Raw genomic sequence first — 26335 nt, forward strand, 5'->3', positions numbered from 1 at the left:
AGTAATTTACAGAGATGGAAGTAAGAGATTTTTATTATCTAGATAGACTAATCCCCTTTGTAAAGTTTGATTTGTTTACTCTGAATGGTTACCTCTGCTTTTGATCACTCCTCACTTACTCTTTTGAGTTTTCAGAAATCGGATGTGTAATATAATCTGTAGTCCTACGGCTGTGGGGTAGTGGGTTCTGAAAGACCTTAATAGAGATGCTTATCTAGAATTTCACCCCCCCCCCCCCCCCCCCCCCTTTTATCACACAGAAGTCCCATCTTTACAAAAGGTATTCTCTACTCTAATGTAGAGCCTTGTCTTTTCTCTCCAGTGTTCCTGCCGGAAGGACATGGTGAAGATCTCCATGGATGTGTTTGTGCGCCGCCTGCAACCCGTGCGCTATGACCTGTGGAAGCAGGGTAAAGACACAACAGTGCTGGACCACCTGAAGCCCACAGAGCTCACCAGCCCTGAGCTGGAGAGCTGGAGGGAGCATCGCGTCGCCCAACGGGCAAACCTCCTGCGAAGGTTTGTATTATGAAATTCTTCATGTGTTCAAAAGTAAATATGAGGGTTTTACTTAGCTGTCTAACTATGACAGGGCCATGCAGAAGATGAAGCAATTCCGTCGTCTGAAGCTCGAGGAGGTGAAAGTCCTGGCAGAGGAAGGCATTGAGCTGAATGCTGTCGAGTATCAGCGTCAGGTTGAGGAGCGTGAGGCTCAGCGTAGGAAGGAGAAGGAAGCACGTCTTGCCCGAGAGGCCATGATAACTTTGGAAGCCCTGGAGCGCGAGGAGCAGCAGGCTGCTGAGGCCGCCGCTAAAGTAGTAGAGACTCCAGCTGCAGAGGGTGAGGCAGATATGAAAGCATTTCTTTCAGTTCTATCCTCAGTGATAGAATCTTCCACTTTAAAAAGTCATTACTCAGTCCACACGGTAGTTTTAACCTCATTGCCTCATACAGACATTTTTAATGAGCCAGTAGCACTTCTGACTTTATCTCCTCATCTGTTATTTTCCAGGACAAGAACAAGAAACCAAACCACAGAACTTGACAGACGACATTGAGAAAAAGAAGCAGAGAAAGCCGAAGAAGATCTCCAGTGGCCAAAATGCCATCACTGGATTCGAGGAAGCGTTTAAGCAGTTTGCTACATCTGACGACAAGAATTCAAAGAGGGACACGGCTCGTCATCTAGACACTTTGTCCCCGAGACACAGCGACATCTTAGCAGACAACAAGATGGATGTGAGTGCCACCCAGGTGAGTCCGATCTTGACTGAAAGTCAATAGATTTGTCCTTTACTCTGTCAGACAGGTTAGCTCTTTAAGCGTTTGTAATCCCCACTTGGTGGCAGTTTAATACTTTATTTGCTGTGAGCTTACATCACAATAGAGTAGACTCTGAATTGGCTAATAAAACACAAGCTAATTAAATCTAAAAAAAATCCACAAATATTTGCTGTAATAATCCACAAATGTAGGAAAAAATGTTTTTGCAGCTGTAGTCATTACTTGTTTTTCCATTTCCTTTTTATCCATTCTGAAAAACAGCAGTTTATTAAATTAATATCAAGTTTGAACATGTTCAAATTACTTTTTATTTGGAGATAAATATTTTAAGGTTAAACACATTGAACAAAAATAAGACACACACTTTTTAAAATTAATTTATTTTAGGCAACCTATCCCAAGAGGAAAATACCTACAGAAATAAAAAAGAGTCGCCGCCACCCCCTCAGCAAGCCACCCACGCGCTCCCCTCTGTCCATTGTCAAACAAGATCCAGCTAGCGACAAAGGTATGTGGATATCCGTCCTTCACTTCAGTTATTTATTGTAAATATTCTGCTATTAAAGTCTCAAACACTTGTTCAGAAACTTCTCTCGCAAGCTGCTAGTAGATCTACAATTTTATCTTCCTGGATGTCAGTTGAAACCTGTGCTGTGCTGTACTTGCTGTTTTCATGTAGACATGAATAAATTGTGGAGGGAAAAACAGCAAATAATACAATAATATGTTTGATGTAAAGACCAGAGGGAGCCACAGAAGAAAAGAACAAAAACTGGATTTTCAGGAAACAGATTTGTTGTAGTTACTTCAGATTTGGCACAGGTGTCGTCTCTACGGCGTCGTGGTTTACACATTCTAGTGAAAGCTCCACAGTTTGATCCCGGGAGGAGGCACATATCCCCTGCGTCAGGAAAGGCATCCGGCATAAAAATCTGCCAAATCGAACACGCAGAGCTACCTGCTGTGGTGACCCACCGTGAATAAGGGAGCAGCCCAAAGTAGTTAGCACTTCAGCTTTGCGACAGATTTGTTTACTTGGACTCAGAGATGAACTAATTAGAATTTGAAGGGTGCCGCAAACCCACAAATTTAGACGGCATCATGAAATTTCACAAATATGTCAAGCATCACAAAGAGACATGGCATGATGTTTATATATATTTTTACCTAAATGGTAATTGGCCATCGTCACTATAATGGTGTAGTGTTCTACAAAAACACCTTTTTGGCCATAACACGGGAAGCAGGGAAGGAGAAATCGGAAATATTGTGATCATTTTCAGTGTTTGAATTGAAGTTGCTAGTCTTTGGAACCCATCTAATAAATTCCTAGTAGTCACTACATAAAAAGCATTATGAGTCTGGATAGACTGCACAGCCAAAGGTTCATCCAGCTCTTGTACATAAATACGAATAAGATACTATTGTTGTTGTTTTGTTGTTTGTTTTTCTTGTTGATTCGGGGGAAGAAAAACAAGCAGGTCTGAAGCTCCCCATGGAGATAATGAAATCAAGACTACTCTCTCTTCAGTGTTTTTCCTTTCATTTTCTGACTGACACTTATTGATCAGGGGATCATGACTTCCAATTACCTGCTTTCAAAGTCACTTTGAGTTGGCAGCAGGGGACCCGACTTAGGGTTTGTTCTTTAAAAGGGTGGGTGGGGTGACAAGGAGAAAAATAAGACTTGTGGTGAAGGGTGGAAGGGGAGGGGAAAAAAACACTTAAATGGGAAGCTTGTGAAAATATCTTCCTGCCTTCGGTCCAGGTCTGACAAAGTGTTTGGATCAGTAGCTTCAAGGCATCACTTTAAAATTGATTCCTGACTCTGGACAGCATATTATTGATGTCAGTGCTGTTTGTGTTCATCAGCCAATTATATCAGGAGTGGTGTTGTTATTGTGCAGGGCCAGAATGTGCTGTTCCCGTCTCTTGGCGAGAGCTCCCTTATGAAAAACATTCTGGAGCTTCTCTCAAAATGCTTGACGTGCATTTTAGAGAAAAATAAAAATCATTAGCGGTAACAAATCTCTCAACACGACTGCAGTATGTGTTATCCTCCCCAGCTCCGTCTAACAAGCACACTCATGCATTTGAATTCTTTACCCACAGATATGGCCTCCCCCATGCCAATGGATAGCGACATGAAGAAGCAGGAGCACCTGTGGCAGAATCACTCACCTAACTTCCTGGCAGAGAAAGCCTTCAATGCTGCAGTAGCTGCGCTCAAACCACACTGTGCTGTCTGCTCACTCTTCTGTCCGTACACAAAGGTAGGTACACTCCAGGCACATAGGAGTGGTTCATATAACAATGGCAGGTCAGACCCATTAGAACAGACATAAATAGTGGGCAACAAACTAACATTTAACTTGTCTTTTTTCCTGATCTTTCCAACCACAGAAAGATGTCTCCACTGATAACGAAACCCTGGGCGCTTCATTTCCCCGTCATGGCAGCTTGACTCGTCCACTGGTCCCAGAGATGTGCTTCAGCGTCGGAGCAGGAAACACGGAGCCACCACCCACCAACTATCACATTGGGGAGGATGGAACCAGCCTCCTGATCTGCTGTTCATCTTGCCAAATGCAGGTTCATGCTAGTAAGTATAAAACTGAAAAGATTTTGGCTGTGTTGGTTTAACATTGGGACACGAGCTCATTTGTTGTACCCTCTGTGTGATAGAGAGCTTACTAGTACACCTGCGGACATCTGTACTAGTTGATGTTTTATTAGATGAGCAATAAAAATAAATCTGATGGCAACACACTGCCTCTGTGCTAGTAATGAAATTTAACACTGTTGTTGCAACAGAAAGCTTTCCAGCAAAGACAATTTTAATATGGCTTTTGATTAGAGCCAGTTAGCATTTGTATGCCTGCTGAGACATCGGGTATCTAATGGACACAAGAATTTGATCTTTTGACTTGATTTTCCACGTGCACATTCAATCAGTGGGTAAAACACAAATCTGAAACTGTATAATAGATGTTAATCGTTGTAAAGTAAGGATCTGTAAGTGTGGAGACTTCTTTTCCCCCCTCAATACTTTGTAGATTTCAAATTCTTTTTCCTCTCTGTGTTGTCAAAGAGCTGAATTTGATCCAGTTCATCAGCATTTAATTCATAATGCGGAGAATGTCTGTTTTATAAATTAATGCCAACACGGACCAGCAAGTTTTACACATAAACTTCAGTCTATCTAGTGCTCACAACATTTTCTCACACCTGAGACCCCTGAGAATAGTTTCAGGAAAATGGGCAGAGGCACAGAGGATGAGACTTCAATACAGCAGTGCAATAGACTGCTCAATTCCCTGTTGCCAGACTCAGTGAAGCTTTCTAGTGTAACTCTTCTCAGCTCTGGTTAAACTGGCTAAGAGGCTGGCAAAGGTCATGCAAAGGTGTCTCTAAAAACCAACACACCATACACTTCCCCAGCTCATATTTACCCTGCCTTTCCACTATATAGTTGACTTTTAACGGCATGTTGCTTCTGTCGAAGCGAAGCATGAAAAGACAGGCAGCTTGTTAAGATTCTGTAAGACTGAGTCATCCCAGGAATCTCTCTGTGCGTGGCTCTTCTTTTTATTGCCAAATGTAAGGACGTCTATCTAGACTGAACATTTTTAGTAAAGTTTTATGCTGTAAACGATGCAGATGAACGCATTGACTCATCAAGTGTGTCGCTAATCAGCCCTTCCTGGAAATGTATGCATAAATGGATGTTTTGTGCCACATCACAACATCGACCCTCCTCTCCTCGGTTCTTATTATCCAGTTCATTAGTTATCCAGGGACGAGTTTGACTCAGTCTGGGGAAACGGCGCAGATGTTCGTAAGAGAGCACGAAGCAGAACGAAATCCTGTCAAAACACCTTTGCTCCTCATTGTGCTGGAGTAGACATCTGCCTAAGAATCATTCACACATGTACAGGTGTTACATAAACCTGCATGCCCTTTTCTTCAGAAGCTTAAGCTGGAGATGGTGATGGGCTGAAAGTGTGAACAGAATGCTTAAAAACATGTTTGGTGAGAAGTAATTTGCAGAAATGTGTACAAAATTTGTTTAAAGAAATAGAAAAAAGGCGGTAATGTTGCCATGCGCTGTCATCACTGAATATCGATGCATTGAAATGACATGAAATGATGAAATGGATGAGCACAGTCAGTAGCATCTCTTCTCTAACAGGTTGTTATGGCGTGAAGCCTGACTCTGTTGGTGATTCCTGGATGTGCTCTAGGTGTGCAGCGGGAGCCTGGACAGTGGTGAGTGGTGGCTGCAAATGAGCCAATCCCATCCCACCCCCACATAAAATAAAACCACTTCAGGAATAGCAGTTATTCTCCAGAACTGCAGGTTTAGTTGAAAATGTTTATTAGATCTGACTTGAATTAGAGCCTCTGAGGACACGTTGACCCTACATCTCTTCTTCTAATGATTGCTGCTAGGCAACATGACATCAATCACAAGTCCAAACCAAGCTTTGTTTAGAAAAGACTGATTTGGCTAAGGTGTGGGAGGAACGGTGTCAATGTGTTCTCCATTTCTATACTTAATCCTCTTTTTCTCTGTTCTCGTATTATCTTTTCTTAAGGAGTGCTGTCTTTGTAACTTGAGAGGGGGAGCTTTGAAGACTACCACAGACAACCGGTTAGTGCCACGTGTTTGAGCTGATGGAAATTCACAAATTACAAAAATAACAAATAATGGTTCATCAAGCTTATACTCAGAGCAAAATAAAGATTTTCATATAAAAAAAATCTTACAGTGAATCTATATTTCCCTGTTTTGAATTTGTTCTCGCCAAACTATTCATTGCTTCACCAGGTGGGTTCATGTCATCTGTGCTATCGCCGTGGCTGAAGCTCGTTTCATTGATGCCATTGAGAGGGGGCCAGTGGACGTCAGCGCCGTCCCAGAAACCCGCAAGAATCTAGTAAGATCAGACGGTGACAAATAAGAGAGTTACATGTCTCTTTGTGTTGTTATGTAAAGTGAAACGGGCAGAGAGCTACTTTGAAATACATCCAAGATTTTTACCTAGTTTCTTTTTGGCGAAGGTTTATGCTTCTTAGTGTACATTGTGCACTGTAGCTGTTTTGCTTATACTATTTAGGTGAATTTCAGGCTTTTTTTTGTTTGAATGGATAGATATTTTTTTTCCTCCTCCTCCTTCTTTTTTGGAAGCCAGGGATGATATAGGGTAAAAACAGATGTGCTGAGGGGCATGGCTGAATAATCAGCTGTCATTTCTCGCTGTGCCAAACGAACTGCATCGATCTCGTGGGTAGCTCCCCTTCTCCATTCACCCAATCCTACTTCACAGTAAGTAGCAGTGCTTGCTGGTGCATTATCACAAATCTGCAAATAATGTCACCTCTTTCCCTCCCCGTCTCTCTGAATAATCTATCAAAGGACAAGCTGGGTGACATTTGCATCTGAGTGCTGTCTAAGCACGTTTCCTCAGTCTCTTCTTAAAAGACTGTGAGCAGAGAAGCTCTGCGGTCTAATGATTTGGATGACTGCGCTGATCAAATGTGAATACGCATGCTAGGAACCAGTTTATATTGCACTGTGATCAGCAATCAGTGTTTTCCCTCCCATCTTTGAACACTGAGTTTCCAGTGATGGAGAGATTTAAAACTCATTACTTTTGTCTTCGTTATTTTGGAATTTCTCAGGTAACACTGTTCAATTCCTCAGCTGATGCATCTTTTGCATATTGTGTGTAGAGGAACTGCGATTTTTGCTCTTGTGAGAAAACCGTTTCAAGCTTAGAGCTGCAAGTCACTTAAATAAAATGTATAAGTGTCTTTAATGACCTGCAAAACTTTAAAACAGGCATCGGCAACCAGGCTGGGATTTTTTTCACACACAACTATCACAAAGGTTTGCAAAAATATGGCCTGAAAAAATTCTTTGCAATTCTTTGTGACAATGCCTTATTGATGCAAGGGGTTGGGGGAAGAATGGCAGCAGTTGCATTGGTCGCCACTCCTGTTGGCTAAGAATGGGAAACAGAGACTACACTTTGCAGTAGGTCACTGGACAGAAGATCTGAAAAATGTTGCGTTCAGAAGCGGAGACAGGGACTGCTACAGAGAGGCCAAGTACAGGTTCACTAAAGAAGTGGACATTGCTAAACATCAGTACTCTGAGAAGATGCAGCAGCAGATCTCAGAGAATGACTCGGCCTCTGTGTGGAAAGGTTTTAGGAATATCACAAACTACAAGCCTAAAACCCCCCACTCCACTGATGACTTGCTCTTAGCCAACACCCTTAACGACTTCTACTGCCGTTTTGACGAGCCATCAGGCAGCCTTCACACCTCCAACAGCCCCAACAATAGAGACACTTTGGACACTAATTCCCCCACCTCTCCCCCCTACATAGAGCCATCACCACCTTCAAACCGTTCACCTACAACACCCCCCTCCTCACCCCACACAAAAGAGGATTTCACACCACCTCCTCCCACCACAACTCTTCATATTCAACTCTTCATGCACTGAAGCACCGCAGCAATTTCCTAATGTTGTAAACCTGCTCAACATTTGGCAATAAACCCCTTTCTGATTCTGATTCTGATATTCATGAAGCAGATGTGAGGAAGCAGTTTAAGAACCTGAATGCTCGGAAAGCTCCCGGCCCAGACGGCGTGTCTCCTGCCACCCTCAGACACTGTGCAAACGAGCTGGCCCCAGTGTTTTCTGGCATTTTCAACTCCTCACTGCAGGCATGTCATGTGCCTGCCTGCTTCAAGTCCTCCACCATAATCCCTGTCCCCAAGAAACCTAGGATCACTGGACTAAATGACTACAGACCCGTGGCTCTGACATCTGTGGTCATGAAGTCTTTTGAGCGCCTAGTTCTCTCCCATCTCAGGACCCTCACGGCCCCCCTCCTGGACCCCCTGCAGTTTGCATATAGAGCCAACAGGTCTGTAGACGACGCCATCAACATGGCCCTACACTTCATCCTGCAGCATCTGGACTCCCCAGGAACCTACGCCAGGATCCTGTTTGTGGACTTCAGCTCTGCCTTCAACACCATCCTTCCAGACCATCTCCGAGGCAAGCTTTCCCAGATGAATGTGCCTGATCCCATCTGCCGGTGGATCACTGACTTCCTGACGGACAGGAAGCAGCATGTGAGGCTGGGAAAGAATGTCTCGGACTCCCGGACCATCAGCACCGGCTCCCCTCAGGGCTGTGTTCTTTCTCCTCTGCTCTTCTCCCTGTACACCAACTGCTGCACCTCCACCCACCAGTCTGTCAAGCTAATCAAGTTTGCAGATGACACCACCGTTATTGGACTCATTTCGGACGGGGACGAGTCTGCCTACAGGAGGGAGGTAGAACGTCTGGTGTCCTGGTGCAGCCACAACAACCTGGTGCTGAATGCCCAGAAGACAGTGGAGATTATTGTGGACTTCAGGAAGCACACAGCCCCACTCCCCCCCATCATCCTGACTGACACCCCCATCACCTCTGTGGACTCATTCCGCTTCCTGGGTACCACCATCACCCAGGACCTGAAGTGGGAGCCCACCATCACCTCCGTCATCAAGAAAGCCCAGCAGAGGATGTACTTCCTGAGGCAGCTGAAGAAATTCAACCTGCCAACACGGACGATGATGCAGTTCTACACTACACAGCAGATTCACATCATGGATGTGCAGCTGACAGATCTGCAGCAACTGTGTGATGCTGTCATTTCAGCAGGGACCAAAATCTGCAAGGATTGTTTCCAGCACCTTGTTGTATAATTATAATTTGCAAGCACCAATTTGTTCTAAAACACTGTGTGCAAAGATAATTTTGCTATGACCACATCAGAAATAAATAAATACAGTTAACAATGAGTTCATATAATTTGATCCCAAAGTCAGCTCAAAGATGGTTTTTCTTTAAAATTAATCTTCTCAATATTAATCTGCAATGCACTTTACATATAAATAAATCAAGCAGCTAATGTTTCTTGAGCTGCTGAGTTTCATCCTGTCCTCTGCTCTGGTGCCTACCTGCCTGGGGAAAACCTCACCAGCTGGCAAAGTAGCTGCCTTGCACCAGTAAAAACTGAAGTTTGACTTTTTAAATTTACTTTTTTATTGATTGGCACCACATTACAGCTGCACATAAAGGAGGAGAAACAGGAAAAAAAAGATTTTTTTTTCCCCCTTTAAACTAGGGATTTCTTCTCTGCTGTTTGAACGATGCACGCATAAGAGCAGTCAGCACTGAGAGTTGTAAGACTTTAATTAAAATAATGGTTGTGGGTTTGCAGGGATCATGTGTTATATTAAATTGTCACAGAAAAGGCAAAGAGTTTGCAGACTGCTGGGAATTTCAGACCAGAATTAAGAGATCTGGAAGGAGAGAAGAGCAATGAGGCTAAACAAGTTATGGAAGATGCCAAAAGGGATGGAGGGAGGAAAAATGAATTGGCATAAATGAACTGAGTGTCAGAGTGACAGTTCAGTTTTAAGACACAATTGTCACCACTGTACAGACACTCAGCCCAAAAGCGTGATAACGGGAAGACTGAAAACAGCCATTCTCTTAATGAGTGAAAACCTGTAAGAACACCAAACAGAATCAAAGATCAGACAGAAGAGAGTTCATGGTTTCATTGCTGGTTTCTCCACCATCTTTATTTCATGAGAGGTCCTACAATTACTGCAATTTCATGGCGTGCCAGGTTGTTCTGGAGGACTGGAGTAGTTGTTGCAGATGAATTGTTTTAATTGTTTTAACCTTGTTGGAATTGTGAGGGTGAAATGTTAAGAGTTCACATTTAGTTTACTTTACTTCAGTTCAAACTTTTGGACAACTCTTTCCTTTGTCAGCATCAAAGGAGGCTTATATATAAATAAGCGGAGGAAGTTATAGGGGAACGGAGACGTAACAGAAGCTTTTTATTTGCTTTTGTTGCAGAAGTGTGTGTTCTGCCATGGAAAGGTTGCTAGTCAGAACCGCGGCGCCTGCATCCAGTGCACGTATGAGAACTGTGCAACGTCCTTCCACGTCACCTGTGCCCAAATCGCCGGAGTAGTCATGACACCTGCTGATTGGCCCTACGTGGTGTCTGTCACCTGCCATAAGCATAAAAAGGTCACTCCAAAGGTAAGTGCAAAACCAGGAAAATTGGTCAGTTATTAAAGCTGCAGATTTTAAAAAAGGTTTTGTAAAATTACGGTCAAAAGTCATATATTGAAATATTTTTCTGTTAATCATTCTTCAGGAATAGCTGTTTGATTTAAAAAGGAAAAAAAACCCCAGTATATCTTTTTGTGTTTTTCTATAAACTGAATATAACGAGTGTTGGGCTTTGTTTTTTGCTTAAAAAATGTGTCGTGGAATTTTTTTTGTTTTGGGGGGTAAAAAGAAATCACACTGATGACGTGTAGAAGTCTCAAAAACGTTCAAAGCACACGTATCAAATATGATATTATTGGCTTTTGAGGGTTAATGAGTGTGTAAGGGCCACACTGACTAGCATGTTGCACCATGTGGCACAGTGGGTTTTAAATGCACTGTCTGTATTTCTAAAGCACTGTTGGCATTTTTATTTCTGAAAATTCTTTGTTCAAAGGGCAAAATATATATGGAGATGTTTGCTGCCCTTTATTGCATCGATATTTAATGCTAAAAAAAAATAGCATGTCTTATTTTTTGTGCTTGGTATTGAAATTGAAAAATGTTTAGAAAACAGTGTAATGATTGTGAAACTAACCCCAGGTGTGAGCGCTGTTTGGGTGTTGCACATCATTATACCCCGTTTCCGTTTCATAAATCTGACCCTAAGTGGTTTAAAGTGACACACGAGGAGAAAAAGTCATAAAGACTTTTTCTCCTCGTGTGTCACGAGGCATGGAGTGAACTTCCACAGTTACGCTGATGACACACAGCTGTACATCTCCGTGTCTCCTGATGACACCAGACCAATGGATGCCCTTTTTAACTGTATCTTGGATATAAGATCTTGGATGGCAGAAAACTTTTTACAGCTTAACCAGGACAAAACTGAAGTTTTAATTGTCACTTTTTGGAATAATGACAGAACACGCAGTGTGTTCCTGCTGAATGAAGCCACATATTTCCAATTAAACCCCCCCTTTTTCTTTCTTTTCTTAAGCCTCGACCAACACCCAAAGGCCCACAAGAGCCAACCCTTGGGCAAAGGGTGATAGGTCGCAACGCCAACTCCTGGTATTACCACTGCACCGTCATTGGCATGGCCAGACAGACGTTCTACGAGGTCAACTTCGACGACGGCTCATACTGTGACAACTTGTACCCGGAAAACATAATGGTGAGTTCTCTCGGAGTCAAGGCAGACACCTACATGCGTGCAATCGACACGGGTTAAAAATAATCTCCTTTTTAAATAGCTGAAAGAAATATCCTAGCAACTGTTACATGCTTTTGTAACTTGAGAATCTGAACAAATGAAAACGTAATGACTGAATGTAAACTCGCATAACCTTTAATGAGTCAGTGCTGTAAGTTATGAACAAACATGACTTTTAATAATGTGAAATCTGCTGAGAAACTTGATCAAATTTAACTTTAAAATCAATTGTGTGTAACCTACCAGAACAAGCTGTTTGAATTGCAGAGAAATGAAAAAGTCAACCCACATTTAATAACAGCAACCAGATGAAAATGTTAGCCTCAGACTTTATTAACTAAATTCTTGTTTGTAAAATGTAACACGAAGATGTTTTGAGCACTTTTTTTTTTTTCTTTCGCTCATCCTTCCCGCTTCTTCAGAGTCATGACTGTCTGCGCAGTGGCCCTCCTAAAGTGGGAGAGCTTGTTGTGGTCGGCACACACGAAGGCAAAATCCTCAACGCTTCCTTTGTCAAACCACATATCCACAAACTCTACCAGGTAAGAGAAGCACAACACGAGCCCTCACATCTGCTAGAGTTTGGAGCGTGTGTGGCTGTAGTTTGCATCATTCATAGATAAACTTGTGATGTTGTTTCTTAATAACTGAGTGCACAAGAAAATAAGTCGGATTTCTGAGATGCTGCTGTTCAAACACCTGCAAATTTTTTTATGGTTAGGGTACATGGCTTGGGGAAAGCATTATGTCAATGAGATGCCCTCACTAAGATATGAAAACGTGTGTGTGTGTGTGTGTGTGTGTGTGTGTGTGTGTGTGTGTGTGTGTGTGTGTGTGTGTGTGTGTGTGTGTGTGTGTGTGTGTGTGTGTGTGTGTGTAAATAAATGTATGTGTAAATGTATAAACCTTTCCAAGTCAAACCAGACCGTGAAAATCATCTCTAAATAAAGCTTTAAAGCTTGGCTGCAGCGCAAAAAAAATAGAAATCGACTGTTAGGTGAGGACTGTGAGCATGGGCATCATTTTCCATATTTTATCTGATGCTCTTCTGCAGCATGACTCAAAAGTGAGTGAACATGTGAACTTTGGGATGTTCTGTGTAATTGCTTTGCCCCACCCTCTGCTTTGGCTCTCGATTCTTGGAGATTCAGTGTGCAAGAAGCCAGGCGGCCCTTCTAGATTATGGTGGAGCGTTTTGACTCGGGCATTAAAAAATAAAAGTGGAGAGATCTCAAATTACTGCTACTTTAAGGGAAATTTATAGGGCAAAACTGCAGAGCGCTTACAAAGTGGAAAATGTGGAATCAAAGAGGATTGTTGGGACAAGAGCGAGCGCATCCTGAAATGTACTTGGACACAAACACATGGGAAAGTGAGGTTGTTTGATTCGAGCCATGATGCTGATTTTGGGAGTGCATCCATGAGAGCTCATCTGAGTGACTTGCAAATAAACAGTGTTTATGGGGAATGCATCCAGTCACTCCACTTTCGGAGTTTAAGGAACTCTTAAATGGCTGATCTAGGGTGGTTTATATTTACTGCAGATGTTTGCATCAGACACATGTTTACAGGGTTATAACATCTGTTAATACACCACCACAGACATCACATCATTTATCGCCACTTTTCCAAATCCCTCTTGACAGAATCATTCAGTTTTGTATCTTTCCACGCTCTTTTCACGTCTCCATGTTAACCCGCTGGCTGCAGCACCGAGAGCCCTCTCAGAGATGAGAGTACAGCTGTGATTAGCTAAAATCACGCCTCCACTTGATCACAGAGTCGGTGCCACAACCCTGACCTTGCTGTGCCTCCCCTTCGCGCCATATAAATATATATAATTTTAAAAAAATCTACATTTACATTTAAAGTGGTTAACTGAAGCTCTTATCCAGTCAGTGAGCAGCTTTAGGGGTCAGAGTCATGGTCAAGGACATTTTGACTGAAGCACATGGTTGTTGATGGAACCATTTGTTATGCCTGAGATCCAACCGGTGACTGTCTGGGTGCAAGTTTTGAATTTTCAGTGTGCTTTATCAGTGATTTGTCCTTTTTTTTACCTCCTGGTTTAGCCTCTAATAATTTGTTATATTTTATTCATTTTTTTAAAAATCTGCCTGTGTGTCCTCTGCACTTATAGGTACAAATATTGAAAGGGTGGGTTGGTTAATCCATTGTGGGTGTTATCTGTCCAGGTTGAGTTTCAGGACCAGAGTCAGTTGATGGTCAAGCACTCGGAGATCTTTCAGCTGAACCAGGAATTACCCAAAAGGGTCAGAGCTCGACTGGTGAGTGTTTTACTCAAACTTTAAAATAAAACTAAATTAGCTGTAGATGAAACAACTAGTACTTGAAAAGTGATTTCTGTGTTCCCCGTCTAAGTCTGTACCGGTCTGTTCTCAGGCGTTACCTGGAACACAGGAAGAGGTTCCCTCAGTGGACGAAGCCCGAGCAGCCAAACGGCGCCGCCTGACCGCGACTTTGCCCCCTCCAGGCCCCGCCCCTGCCAATATCCCCATGGAAACAACCAACGCAACCCCTTGCCCTCAAACTAAAGCTCCAGTAACAAAGCCAGCACCAGAAAATCACAGTATTGGTACACAGCTAACCTCACAACCTCTGTCCCAGCCCCCAATGATCCAGCAGGATGCTCCTGCCCCAGCTAGCGGTATTCAAATGGACGCTGAGACCCCAATGGACATCGGCGTTGCCCTCACCGATCCTTTAACAGGGTCACCTCTCATATCGGATCCCCTCTTGAGTTCAGAGTCTGTCCCTTTTCAGTCCACCTTAAACTCTAATCCCCTGCTGTCTGCCCCGTCCCTGCCTTCCCTTCCGGCTCAGCACATGTCCGACAGCTACACGCCCAGCAGCGGCTACGTCTCCTATATGAAGACACTCCTCCATTCTCATTTTCCTCAGGAAGATGGCCCCGAACCCTTGTATTAAAACTCCACTATATTATTACTCAGCCGGTGGAGGCTGAGCCAATAGGAAGTAAGCTAATGGTGTTGGATTTTACTGAGTGCTGTATTAATGGACAACTTATATCCTCCACTGGCTCTGAGAGCTCAGAGTAGGAGCAGGAAAAGACACGGACATACGAGCACTCTTTTAATGCATGTTACTTTTCTATTTTTGAGTTAATGTGTCTGCAGTGGTGCTTTAGCCTGCTCTGAAGCAGCAGCTAAAGAGGACAAGGCTTTTTTTAACATTAACATGTTGTCTTTTCTTTTTTTGTTTTCTTATTAAATACTGATTTCCTTTTTGTTCTCAGTCAGCTGCTGTGCTTTATTTTCCTCCATAATGGGATAAGTCTCTAGGTGGCATCAACCTCCATACCTCGTTGCATTAAATCAATAACAGCACACTCCCATTTTCTTTCTATGGGAAGCTAATTATTACGAGGGCCTCTCAGCTTTGGGGCCCCCGATGGACTTTAAACTCTCACTTCTTTTTAAAAAAAAAAATAATGAAAAAAAAATCAAATAACCAGCAACAAGATATCTATTTTTCAATCCAGCCACTCATGGCTTTGAAACTGTGTGGCGGAACAAAAGTATCACACTATCCATCTGCAGGATCTTTTCACGAGGGTGTTTTCTTGTTGGATCACAAGAGGTAAATGGAGAAATGGGGTTTAAAACACAAAACACACAAAAAAAGAAGTGTATTGTAGCGGGAACTCAGTATTTAAATGTCTTAGTCAAATATTGAAAGAATTATTTGTAATAGAACAAACATGTTGAATGCAAACACTAGTAGACTTGTCTGCAGGATGCATTAAAATTTTGTGAAGATGTGTCACAGTAGTTAACAGATGTGAACTTTATGTATTGACGTCATTTGGCGGCTCCTCTTTTTACACCAAAACGTTCTCAGGGTTCCTACATGTGGGAAATAAATGATGTTTCAACATCCAAGTCTTCACGTTAAGAGCATACCCGATACACCTGCTTATTGTTATCTTTGCATTTGCTCCCGTTAAAGGTTCGTCTACTATACAGAGTGAGATCTGTTTACTGTCACACTATCGCCTTTCGACACACCAACTAGGCAGAAGAGTTCAGTCAGTTTTAAAGAAGGAAGGTTTGAAAAAAAAGCACGTTATGTAGGAACCCTAAAATCAGGAAATATTCTACCCTTCTTGGTTTAAACTGTGTATGTATATATACAAATTAATATGGTAAAATGTTATCTGTTTTTCTATTACTGTACTGTATCTTTTCTGTGTTCATTTGCCGAACTGCATTCACGAACTTGGCCGATCTCAAATATTAATACTTTTAATTTTGGCAGGTTTATGCCAGCATATTACATGCGTTTCTACTGATAACTACGTGTTTTCTTTTGTTTGTTTTTGTTACTGTTTGTGCAACAGAGGTGCTACATATATAAAACTACTGATGAACTGACCCCCCTCCCTCCCCACTGTCACCTTGTATATATCACAGGCCTTGTATTGTGAATCATATTTGTAAATGGCACGCTTTCCTTTTTCCCTTTTTCCTGTCACACGAAACAGATGTTTCTGTATCCAAATTAACTCCATGAAGAAAATTTGAATTCCTTGGAATTAAAGTTGGTTGTGAGTCACCAGCTCTTCGTGATTTGTGCATTTGTAGAGAATTTAAAAAGTATATTGTGGGTTAGACCAACTATTAAGATTAAACTGACGAGCTGCTAACACCTTCCAGTTATCAATTGTACTGTTTAAATACTGGGGGGTCAATGTATATGCAAATATATTCACTGGTCACTTTATTAGTTACACTTGTAAATGCAAATATATAATGAGCCAGTAAGTTCAAACTGAGCATCAGAATGTGGCAGAAATGTGATTTAAGTGATTTTGAACATGGCATCTTTGGAGTATTTCAGAAACTGCTGGGCTTTTACAGATGAGGGTCAGAAAAAGAGAAAATGTCCAGTGAACGGCTGATGTCTGGGTGAAAATGACTCGGACGACAGACTATTGGAAAAAACAGTTTGATGTAAACAACATGAAAGCATGGATCCATTCTATATGAGTATTGTTGCTGACCATGTCCGTCCCTTTATGACCACACTATACCCATCTTCTGATTTTGGCTTCTAGCAGGATAACAAAGCTCACAAAGTCATCTCAGGTTTCTTGACATGACAATGAGTTCAGTGTACTCAAATGGCCTCCACAGTCACCGGGACATTCGGGACGTGGTGAAACGGGAAGATTGACATCATAGATGTGCAGCTGGCAAGGAGCAACTGTATGATGCTGTCATGTATTTAAGTGCTAAATCTCTGAGGAATGTCTGCCTGTTAAGTCTGGCACAAAGAATGAAAGCGTTCTGAAGATGAGTCCAACCCAGGACTAGGAGGGTGTACCTAATAAAATGTCCAGTGAGTGCAGTTATTAGTCGTTTTATATAATATTGGCCCTCCATATACATGCAAATATATATTTCATTGAGTATATTTATATTAGGGCAAAGTCCAAATTGACAGTAGTGCAGAGTAATAAGAATACCTCTATTATAACTCTTGTATGAGAAACGAAAAGCCTGATGGCTGTGGGTGAGAATGATTTTTGGTATCTCTGTTTTACAAGTTTAACGTACAACAAAATGGCACTCAGATAGGGAACCAAGCATAACAAGCAAATACAATTAATTAAACATACAAGATCCAGAGACTTGAAGTAAACCAATAAAGACAAAAACAAGCGAGCTCAGTGCTTGGTAATGTCGTGTATTGTGAGAGATATATTTAATTTTCTGGAAACTCAAGTCTTGGACAGATTAGGATGTGAGCAATTTAAATAATTTATGTTGCTTCACTTCACTTTCACCCCCAGTTATACAACAAGCTCCAATATTTGCAATGCTGACTACAATGGCCTAATACAAGCTAAGATATGAAGGTACTGGCTTCTTCGGATTAATCTGCATCACTGTACAGGTCCAGTAATATTTTTTTGCCATATTACACCAACTGTCAGCGTCTCCAACGTTTACCAATTCACTAGCTGGGACCACATCCTCATTTTAGGTTTGACAGCATTTCTAGTAGGTAGTGGCATATGGCTTGAACATGAATTGAGGCTCCGGTTTGAGGAAGGCCTCAGAGATGACTGACGGCGGCACCCGGGCCGTGAAGATCCCCAAAGGCTTCCCCTCCAGTAATAAGTGTACGTGTTGCAAAAATATAACTTGTTTGCTTGCAATGATAAGTGACCTGTGACCTCGATTGAGTATTCAGGGATTTCACTGAGTGGAGTGGATGCGTTGGCAAGGAATGGCTGAAGAGGAGATCAGAAGAAATTCCAGATGGCAAAAGACCTTGATAGAGGAATGAGGGGAACCTCAGTCAGGTAGTGACGTAGCTTGACTGTGAACAAAAGCTCTGGTGGTGAAGCATGCTGGGATTTTTGAGGCTCTAGACAATGGCACGATGGCTCAGAAAGGCTTAAGTGTGAGTTTGTCTCAAAGTAGAAGATGGAGAGGCGGCTGCCTGGCTCGGTAAGGTAACGATAACTACTGTGTAGATTTCAGAAACAAACAAAGGTTTCTTTGGAAGCAAACATGGCTGAACCTCATAGAAGATGATGCCATTTGGGATGGCGAGGAGATGTTGCCAGAACCTCATTTCAGCTTGGAAGAGCTGTACTGAAGGAGAGAGTTTAGTTGATGGTAGCGAGAGCATGTGAGAAGTGAAGGTATGCCTTGGGGAATTATGCACACGGCGGAGTTCAGATGTCCTAAAAGGAGGCACAGCTGTTATTTGTGTGAGAGAGCAAAAAACAGAGAAACCTGTAACTGGAAAATGTTGATGGTTTGTGGAGGCATGCTGGACATATTCCTAAAGAAAATATTTTCGGAGACTCTGCTTGAGCAGTTTGATTTGCTTCTGGTCCAGTTGTTGCTGGCACCGATGGTCTTGTTGCTCCCAGTGACAAAGATATGTGTGAATATCCTGGTTGGACATTGCTAAGTGCATTTGTTCTGGGTGAGCTGGGTCATATGTGTTCTGAACCAGCTGATTGTGTTAAACTGGCCGCATTAATGATTGACTCTGTTCCTGAACCAGTCCCTCCAAAGACTCTGTTTAGCTGCCCAGAGCCTGCTTTGTCTTAAATTAAGTCTTGTACCAATGTGCGGGCAACTTTGAGGGACTGTTACTCTGTCTTGGACTGCTAAAGACTATTGTGCCCCCATGCCTACACCTGTAAAGACTGTTTCTTCTCCTGTAATAATCCCTGGCCTACTCCGTCTGTTCCAGCTCTCAGGATGACGTGGACCCACGTGGTCTTTCCCTGCACCTGTTCCAGTTAAGCAGGTGAGGGTGGCTAGGGTCCAGCTGCTCCCTGCCTCTGACCTAGCAATCTCTTTCTGTGTGGTTTAACATAGCATGTCAGACTATTTCTTGGCTAGGAAACCAGTTCAGAGATCTCGTCTTCACTAGTTCTGCTAAGAGCTGCAGTGTCATATTTGTTGGAGACATCTGGTGCAGTGGTATAATTTGTCCTATACAGCTTTCAGCAAAAAGTGAGTTTTGCAAAACTGTAAGAGCGTTGAGATCAAGGCGTATTTGTAAGCTCAACACTGTCCCCTCTTATGAGTTCGCTCTGGTGTTTCAGCAGTGGATTACTTTGTGCAAACTTTGACTGTAAAGAGAAGAAAAGCTGATGCAAGATGTGACAGAGCATCAGTAAATGTAAGAAACAGGATGAGAGGGAGAAATAAAAACAGTCTGGTAAAGAGTTCATTAATTGAAAAGGGTAATTTCTCAACGTCCAGTATCTCATGTAAGTAGAGAAATGAAACCCTTAAATGAACAAAGCTTTTTGCACAGATTTGCACAAATGTTATCTCGGAAGTTTGTAATTATTTAATGTAAATTAGAATTTTACAATTATTTATTCCAGCCTTCAGAGAGTCCTCATTTAACATGACTGGAAGCCAACTAAAGAAATACACAGTGTAGACTGTAAGACTACAGGCTGAGATAGTGCCAGATTTGGCATGGCATTGGCCTTACAGCTGTGATGCGTTCCCCCCTTACAACCTCAAGAAACCCAAGTTTTTCCTGTTGATTCAATCAGTAATGGTGAAAATTTATTAAAGCCATTGGGGTTGCCCCGGCTCTGTGGTCTGTGGTCTCCTTAATCCACGACCTTCTGCCACCTCCTCAGATGAGGAGATTTTAAAAGTTCCAATAATTGGCAGTGCAAACACCAGCGCTGTTTATTCCTCACTGCAGCGGCTTGCTGGCAGGAATCCTAGCTCCTCACATTAAGCACACAGCAGGGAAACATGTTTTTGCCGCTTCCTCGCTGGGTTATTTTTAGATGATATTTGTAATTAGCAGGAATAACCATCCAGACCAGCTGAATCTACCTCTGAATAAGAATTTTGCTATTTCCCCTTCCTTTCCTTTCTTTTCTTTTTTATAAAGAAGAATATATTACTCTGTCAGGAAGCCTGAGTCATGGATAAGGCGCACTAGCTTTGTGCTTTCTTGTATTTTGGTGTGGCTGTTCATGTCTCCTTGCAGGCAGTTTTCCACCAGAAGGATGCATGCGATGGTTTGCATGTAGCAGTGTTCAATATTGAGACTTTTTTCTGCTTTTTTGCAACATCAACACGTGAAGGTCAAAAGGTAAATCAGGTAATCCTGTTTAACACGACAAAAAATGGTGAGCAAGATGGAAAAAACAAAAACAAGCTAAGACTCGGAGTAGAGAGGCCTCTGCACAAAGTGTCCTTTAATGTCATGAGCGCAAGCAGCCACTTATCAGGGAGGCTGAATGAGGCGTACACATGCTCTCAAATCCACCTTGAGGTATTCAAAATTTGTGCTTTCTTTGTGAACAGACTAGCCTTAGAAGCACACTCAGCTTGTTATGGGTTAGGTGCTAAATCTTTCCATTCCTTTTACCTGCAGATCTTTAAATCTGTTTCCAAGAGACAGAACATTTTTTTTTCAATCGATTAATGAATGAGCAAAACGAAGTGGCAGGTGGTATCCTGAAAATTTAGTAAACTGCTTCTTGTCAGTGTGTAATTTCCAAATCCATCACAGCAGAAGTGAAGAGCGGGGCTCTTACTTGTTGATTGTGCAGACCTGAAAGTTTTTTTCTTCTCACATTGACGTCAGCATAGCTTTTGTTAAAGAAAATGACATCACGCCACAAGGATAAAAATACCCCTATGACACAACGGGATCAGCACAACCTGTTTTTAAAACACTGTTGGTGCACTAACAAGATTCCCTTTGACTCTTCAGTGTTAAAAGCTTCTGAATTTCAAAGAAGCCCAAATGGTGAGAGGATAGAAGTGGGGAGAGGGAGAAGGTCACCGAAAAACAAGAAATCTGTGTCTCATGGACAAATCGTTAATGTGGGCACAAGCTCTCTCCCTTTCTTGCACACACACACAGACAGACATGCAAACTTGCTTTACCCCTGCTCGCTGTGCGAATGCCAAGTCTGCATTGCCCTCGCTGGATCAGGGTGGCCATTAACATTCTGAAGTGCCTGCCGTGTCTTTGCAGAGGAACTGGGGATGTGCCAGCTTGGCAATTACTTTAACAACTCTAGAGTTTGATTTCTTTATTCAGTTGAACCCAGCCAGGGGTAAAACTGAGGAGAACAAAAAAAAGAGGAAGAGGACTCTAAAGGACAAAAGTTTATGCCGACCCATCTGTAGTTTAGCACAAAACTTTTGGTCTTTTAACGTCGTCTAATGCTGTAACTACAAGGGTCTCGGGGACAATATGTATTGTTGAGGTGGAAAAGCCACACGTCCCTGAAAAGCTGTTTTAGTGTCCTTGAGGATGACATCGAAACCTCTAACCTGCTCAGTGACTATCAGACAGCTGAATGGCTTACATGGAAATTAAAATCCGTGAATGCACTGGGATCTAATTGCAGGTGGAAGAGGAAATTATGTTGACAAGCTGTTGATATGACAGGCTCCATTATAGCCTTAAGCTTTTATTACATCTCTGCCTAGTAAATCACATCACTGAAGCAGTATTACCATAATGACTTAGTGGAGCTCAATCTGTCAGCTCTGCCCCTTGTTTAATAATGACTGAATTATTGCAGGTGAGGTATATTTATGCACTCCTCCAGTCGCCAGAGACTTTACAGTAACATAACTGTTACTAACCCTAACCCTGTCTTGTAAACATCAAAAACTACACATCCTTCCAAATAATCTGCCTGGCAAGAAAGCGCTGTTTTAAAACAATCGGCTGAATTTAAAGGGTTAATTTGCCTGCTGTTCATGTTTAAGCATCTCTAATGCTCCACTGTTATTGACACAGTAGGTTTGCCTGCTGTGCTTCATTTATCAACAAGGAATAGCAGAAAAGCATTAACGTGTTTCAGCCTTGTAGAGAGTGATCATCAAGGCGGCTGTGCTCATGAAAGGATGGAGCAAGATTTACTATTGCTTCAGATTACAGCTCACAACTTACAGCGTAATTACTCCAGAGATATGGTGTAATATTTTGCGCTAATGGCTTAGAAGTACAACACATACTGTTAGATATAGAGATGGGCCAGTGGCTATTTAGCAGAGAGCCCAACTGGTGAAACTGCATCCCCCGTGCTCCTCCCCATCCCACTGAAACCAGTGGAAAAGACCTCATAATGGTTTGTGAACACAGTGACAAGTAAAATAGGTCTTTGGTAGGGAGTTGGGGTGTTTAAAAGAGACAAAACCCAGCCAGATATTGAATCAGTGTTGTTACACCATGCTATCTTTCACACATTGTGCTGTAACTTTTTATGGTGACATTTAACAGGACTGAATGAGTTGGTGCAGGAATCTCTGATCACAGTGACATGCTTTTGTTCGGTTATTGTGCAAGGTATAACAGCTGCAGTTGTGTTTGAATAAAAAGGGTTTTTGTTGTTGTTGTTGTTTTTTTTTAATAGTTGAAGCCGATTCTCTAATTGTGACCACAGGAGTTAAAAAGTGATCATTTTTGGAGGGTGCACACCTTTGACTCTGGGATTGGAAACTACACTTAGGAGTTCACCAGAAGTCTGAGCTTCTAAGTGTAGTTCTTCAGGTCAAGTATGATTGGCCAAAGTTGAGGGGACTGTCTCCATATTTGGGTCAATTACTTAACCTGAAGCAAATTAACAATAACAGAGAGATGATTGCCTCCTTTTAATTTAACATGGCATGCACTAGGGCTGGGCGATATGGCCTAAAATTCATATCGCGATATAATTTGAAGCATGTGCGGTAACGATATATATCGCGATATATTCTTTTCTTCTGTATAACGTATTTTCCACACTATAAGGCACACTTAAAATCCTTTCATTTTCTCAAAAATCGAGAGTGTGCCTTATGTACGAATTCTGGTTGTGCTTACTGACCTCAAATCGATTTGGGCGTGCAGAAATCTGTTTAAAAAATGTTTTAGTACAACTTTGGTAAGCCGCACTGCTTGATGGATTGTCAGAGCATTGCGGCTGCTGTAGTGAGGAGCTTCGCGGAGTACTCTGGGTCCAAAACTGAATCCACTTCAGGTCCCAAAGTCAAACGAACACTAAGAGTTACAAACAGTCTAAATTTTTTCATCTTTAATTAAATCATCAGCATCTCTGCTAGATCTGTCAAACAGATGTATTGTTTTATAAAGATTTAACAGTATGAAAGATTACCAGTGTGTTAGAGCAGGTCCTCTGGTGTTCGTCCTGTAAGTGGTGCACAGGGTAGTCAGGATTATCCATGATGGATAACAGTGTGTTCAGTGACCTCTCCATTACAGCTTCAAGTTTGCAGGTGTTTACAGAGCCAGCCTTCCTTTATTCAGTCTGTCAGAGCATCACCAGCTCTGATGCTGCTTCCTCCAGCAGACCAGCAATGCAAACTAGACTCGCCGTAGCTGAGCAAGAGAAAATTTTTGTGCACATGTTAAAAGATCTTAGCTTTCTTCACTTTGTGCATACATGCCCTTGTTCTTCTGAAGTCAATCACCACGTCACTGGTCTTATTCACATACAAACCTTTTCACAAAAACATCCACTACATTCATTGCACTTCTCCTCCTGAACATCACCCACACTTTCAGCTACTGTACAAGTACTGTACAGAGTATTTCTGTTACTTTCTATTATTTATATTATCATATTTCTGTTAAATCAGCACCTAAGGAAAAAAACACTCTTTACCACCTTTTTTTTTTTTTTTTTTTTCTAGGAGAAATAGGGATCCATCACTTCACATTAAAATCATTGCCACTGCTCAGTGAAACTTTTCAGGCACCATGTAAATGACTCAACACCTAAAGTGCTTTACTTTGGTTTTTCCGTTAATTTATTTCTCATCTGTGCATATCTGTGTAGGTGCCATAATGTATAAAGTATACATTTCATTAAAATCCAAAGTGCCACAAATTTTTTTTTATTTGATAAATGATCGTGGGGGTCTCGTTTGTCTCTGCCCTCTACAACATAAACCAATATCAGTTTACTGTATAATGGCACTTCAAACGCACTTTCAAAAGTGTTGAAGATTTATGTATCACAGTGCAGGACTCAGGGTTTAATAGGTTTGACTTGAGAGTAAGAGAAATGGAGACCACCAATAGAAACATGCCAGGGTTCAAATAGTGTTCACACAGGAAAGGGTTGCCCAACAATATCACTACTTCACTGCCTTTAACGGGTACATTAAAGTCAATGTTTTTAAAGTTGTGTAGTTTACTAAAATAAACAAAAAAAGAAGTGATGTCTGCAAAATATTTGTCTTTTTGTAACTGGTACACAGAGAAGGGACCATTGTCACGTTCTGGTGTGTGGTGAATGGAAAGAGAGGACTCAAATGCCAGACTGCTGAGAAAGTGCATGGGGTTTATTGACTGAACTGATCATAAATGACTGAATGATGGGAAAAACACACAAGAAGTTGTCGACGACTGACAGAAACTGACGGCTTAAGTAGACTAGATAATAAGGATTGGAAACAGGTGAGAACACAGCTGGAATGAATCCAACTAGTGGAACGGTGGAAGTAAAACTATACATAATGCATACGGACTAAAGGTTCAAAATAAAACAGGAACCATACAAGGGAAAATAAACAGTGACTGTATCTACTCTGGTCAAAAAAATCCACGCTTCGTACTGATGCCCACAATTCCCTTTTATTCCTCGCACAAACATGGAGGTCTAGAAGAAAGTAAAATAATATCAATAGTAGATATGACATCCTTCTCAGACACTTATTTCTTTTAACAAAGTGCACAAATATCTAGTGATGTGTTGGTCGTGAACGAAACGGCTCTTAGAGCCGACTCATTGAAGTGAACGACGCCAGCCGGCTCCTCATTGGGAGCCCGCACTTTTTTTTTCGCTTCACTCCGCACGTGAGCCTTGTACTTGCGCTGAGCAGAGGGGGGAGGGGCGGTAGTTACACTCGCAGTAGCACAGGAACAGAGCGGGAGTAAAAGAGAGAGAAAAGCGAGCCAGGGACAACAACAAGAAACAACATCACATTAGAAAGGTATAGTAATCATCCACAACTATTTTCAGTTGCAGACGATAAAGGATTCAGAAAGTTTATTCATGTAGAGAATCCTATTTATGCAATTCCAAGCAGGAAAACACTCTCCCAAAAAAACATCCCAGGCGTATATGACAGAGATTGTGCATCTTCTTTTTGTTTTGCATATTTTAATTTATATTTTATTGTGTTGTGGTTTGCAGTGTTTTGTGTTGTTTCACTTTAAATTGGTTTAAAAGGAGAAAGCTGAAAATTGAAATAATTTTTGTATTTTAAAATTTATTTATTACATTTTATGTGGAGTGAATAAACAAAAGTATATTTATGGTGGCCCCTAGAGACAAAGCATGTACAAACTCCAAAACACATTCTTTGTGTTTATTCTGCATTTACTTCATTATAATGCATAAATTTCAGTTACAAGCATAAATATAAGGTGGAAAAAAAAGTAAGTGCAACCAGGCTATTGATCAAGTAATTGCGATTAATTACCAAAGAATTGTGAGATTAATTCGTTAATTTTTTAATTTATTGACAGCACTAATATATATATTAGGGGTGCAACGATACACAAAATTCACGGTTCGATTTGATACTTTGATGTCACGGTTCGATATTTTTTCGATACAAAAAAATGTTCATGCCTTTTTAATTTGTCATTTATTAAAATTATAAATACATATTTTAACTCAAAAGTACAGTTTTTAAATGTAATGTTGCTGAAACAACAAAATTTAAAAAAAAAAACTGTTTTACTTTTGTCCATGACGTGCTTACCATCAGGGTCATACTTCACATGAAAACCAAGATAGTTCCAAACGCCAGATCTGAATGAGGGTGGGGGAGATTCAATTTCGGCTATCGTTGAGGCAGTTGCCATGTTGCAACAAGCTTAATTTCTTCTTGCGCTGCGCTCAGTGGATCTGCGCTCGACAGTGCAGCCTAGGCAGAATAGTCGAACGCAGATCCACTGAGCTCTCAACACAGACATCGTCAGAAGAAAAATTGATAAAATAAATTACAAATTTTGTATTGTTCGATACATATGCGTACCGAACAGAAAGCACTGTATCGAAGTGTATCGGAGTATTGTTGCACCCCTAATATATATATATATATACATTCATATATATATTAGAGATGTGCAAAGCAGCTGGTATTTGTATCTGTATTTGTATTTGT

At 41.6% G+C, this 26335-nt stretch overlaps 1 protein-coding gene across 1 annotated transcript in view; it reads left to right on the plus strand.

Moving 5' to 3' along the window:
* The window catches only part of kdm4b (lysine (K)-specific demethylase 4B), a 42193-nt gene extending 25952 nt beyond the window's left edge, over positions 1-16241 (plus strand). The window contains exons 9-22 of the mRNA XM_026194264.2: positions 323-519; positions 593-840; positions 1013-1254; positions 1672-1792; positions 3397-3557; positions 3688-3886; positions 5477-5553; positions 5883-5938; positions 6116-6224; positions 10226-10414; positions 11427-11603; positions 12065-12184; positions 13838-13930; positions 14046-16241. Of these exons, the coding sequence (XP_026050049.1) occupies positions 323-519; positions 593-840; positions 1013-1254; positions 1672-1792; positions 3397-3557; positions 3688-3886; positions 5477-5553; positions 5883-5938; positions 6116-6224; positions 10226-10414; positions 11427-11603; positions 12065-12184; positions 13838-13930; positions 14046-14591 (2535 nt within the window). The 3' untranslated portion in view covers positions 14592-16241. The remainder of the gene's footprint in view (positions 1-322; positions 520-592; positions 841-1012; positions 1255-1671; positions 1793-3396; positions 3558-3687; positions 3887-5476; positions 5554-5882; positions 5939-6115; positions 6225-10225; positions 10415-11426; positions 11604-12064; positions 12185-13837; positions 13931-14045) is intronic.
* Positions 16242-26335: the final 10094 nt, after the last annotated feature.

The sequence above is a fragment of the Astatotilapia calliptera genome, chromosome 15 (assembly GCF_964374335.1).
Source record: "Astatotilapia calliptera chromosome 15, fAstCal68.1, whole genome shotgun sequence".
Lineage (NCBI taxonomy): Eukaryota > Metazoa > Chordata > Actinopteri > Cichliformes > Cichlidae > Astatotilapia > Astatotilapia calliptera.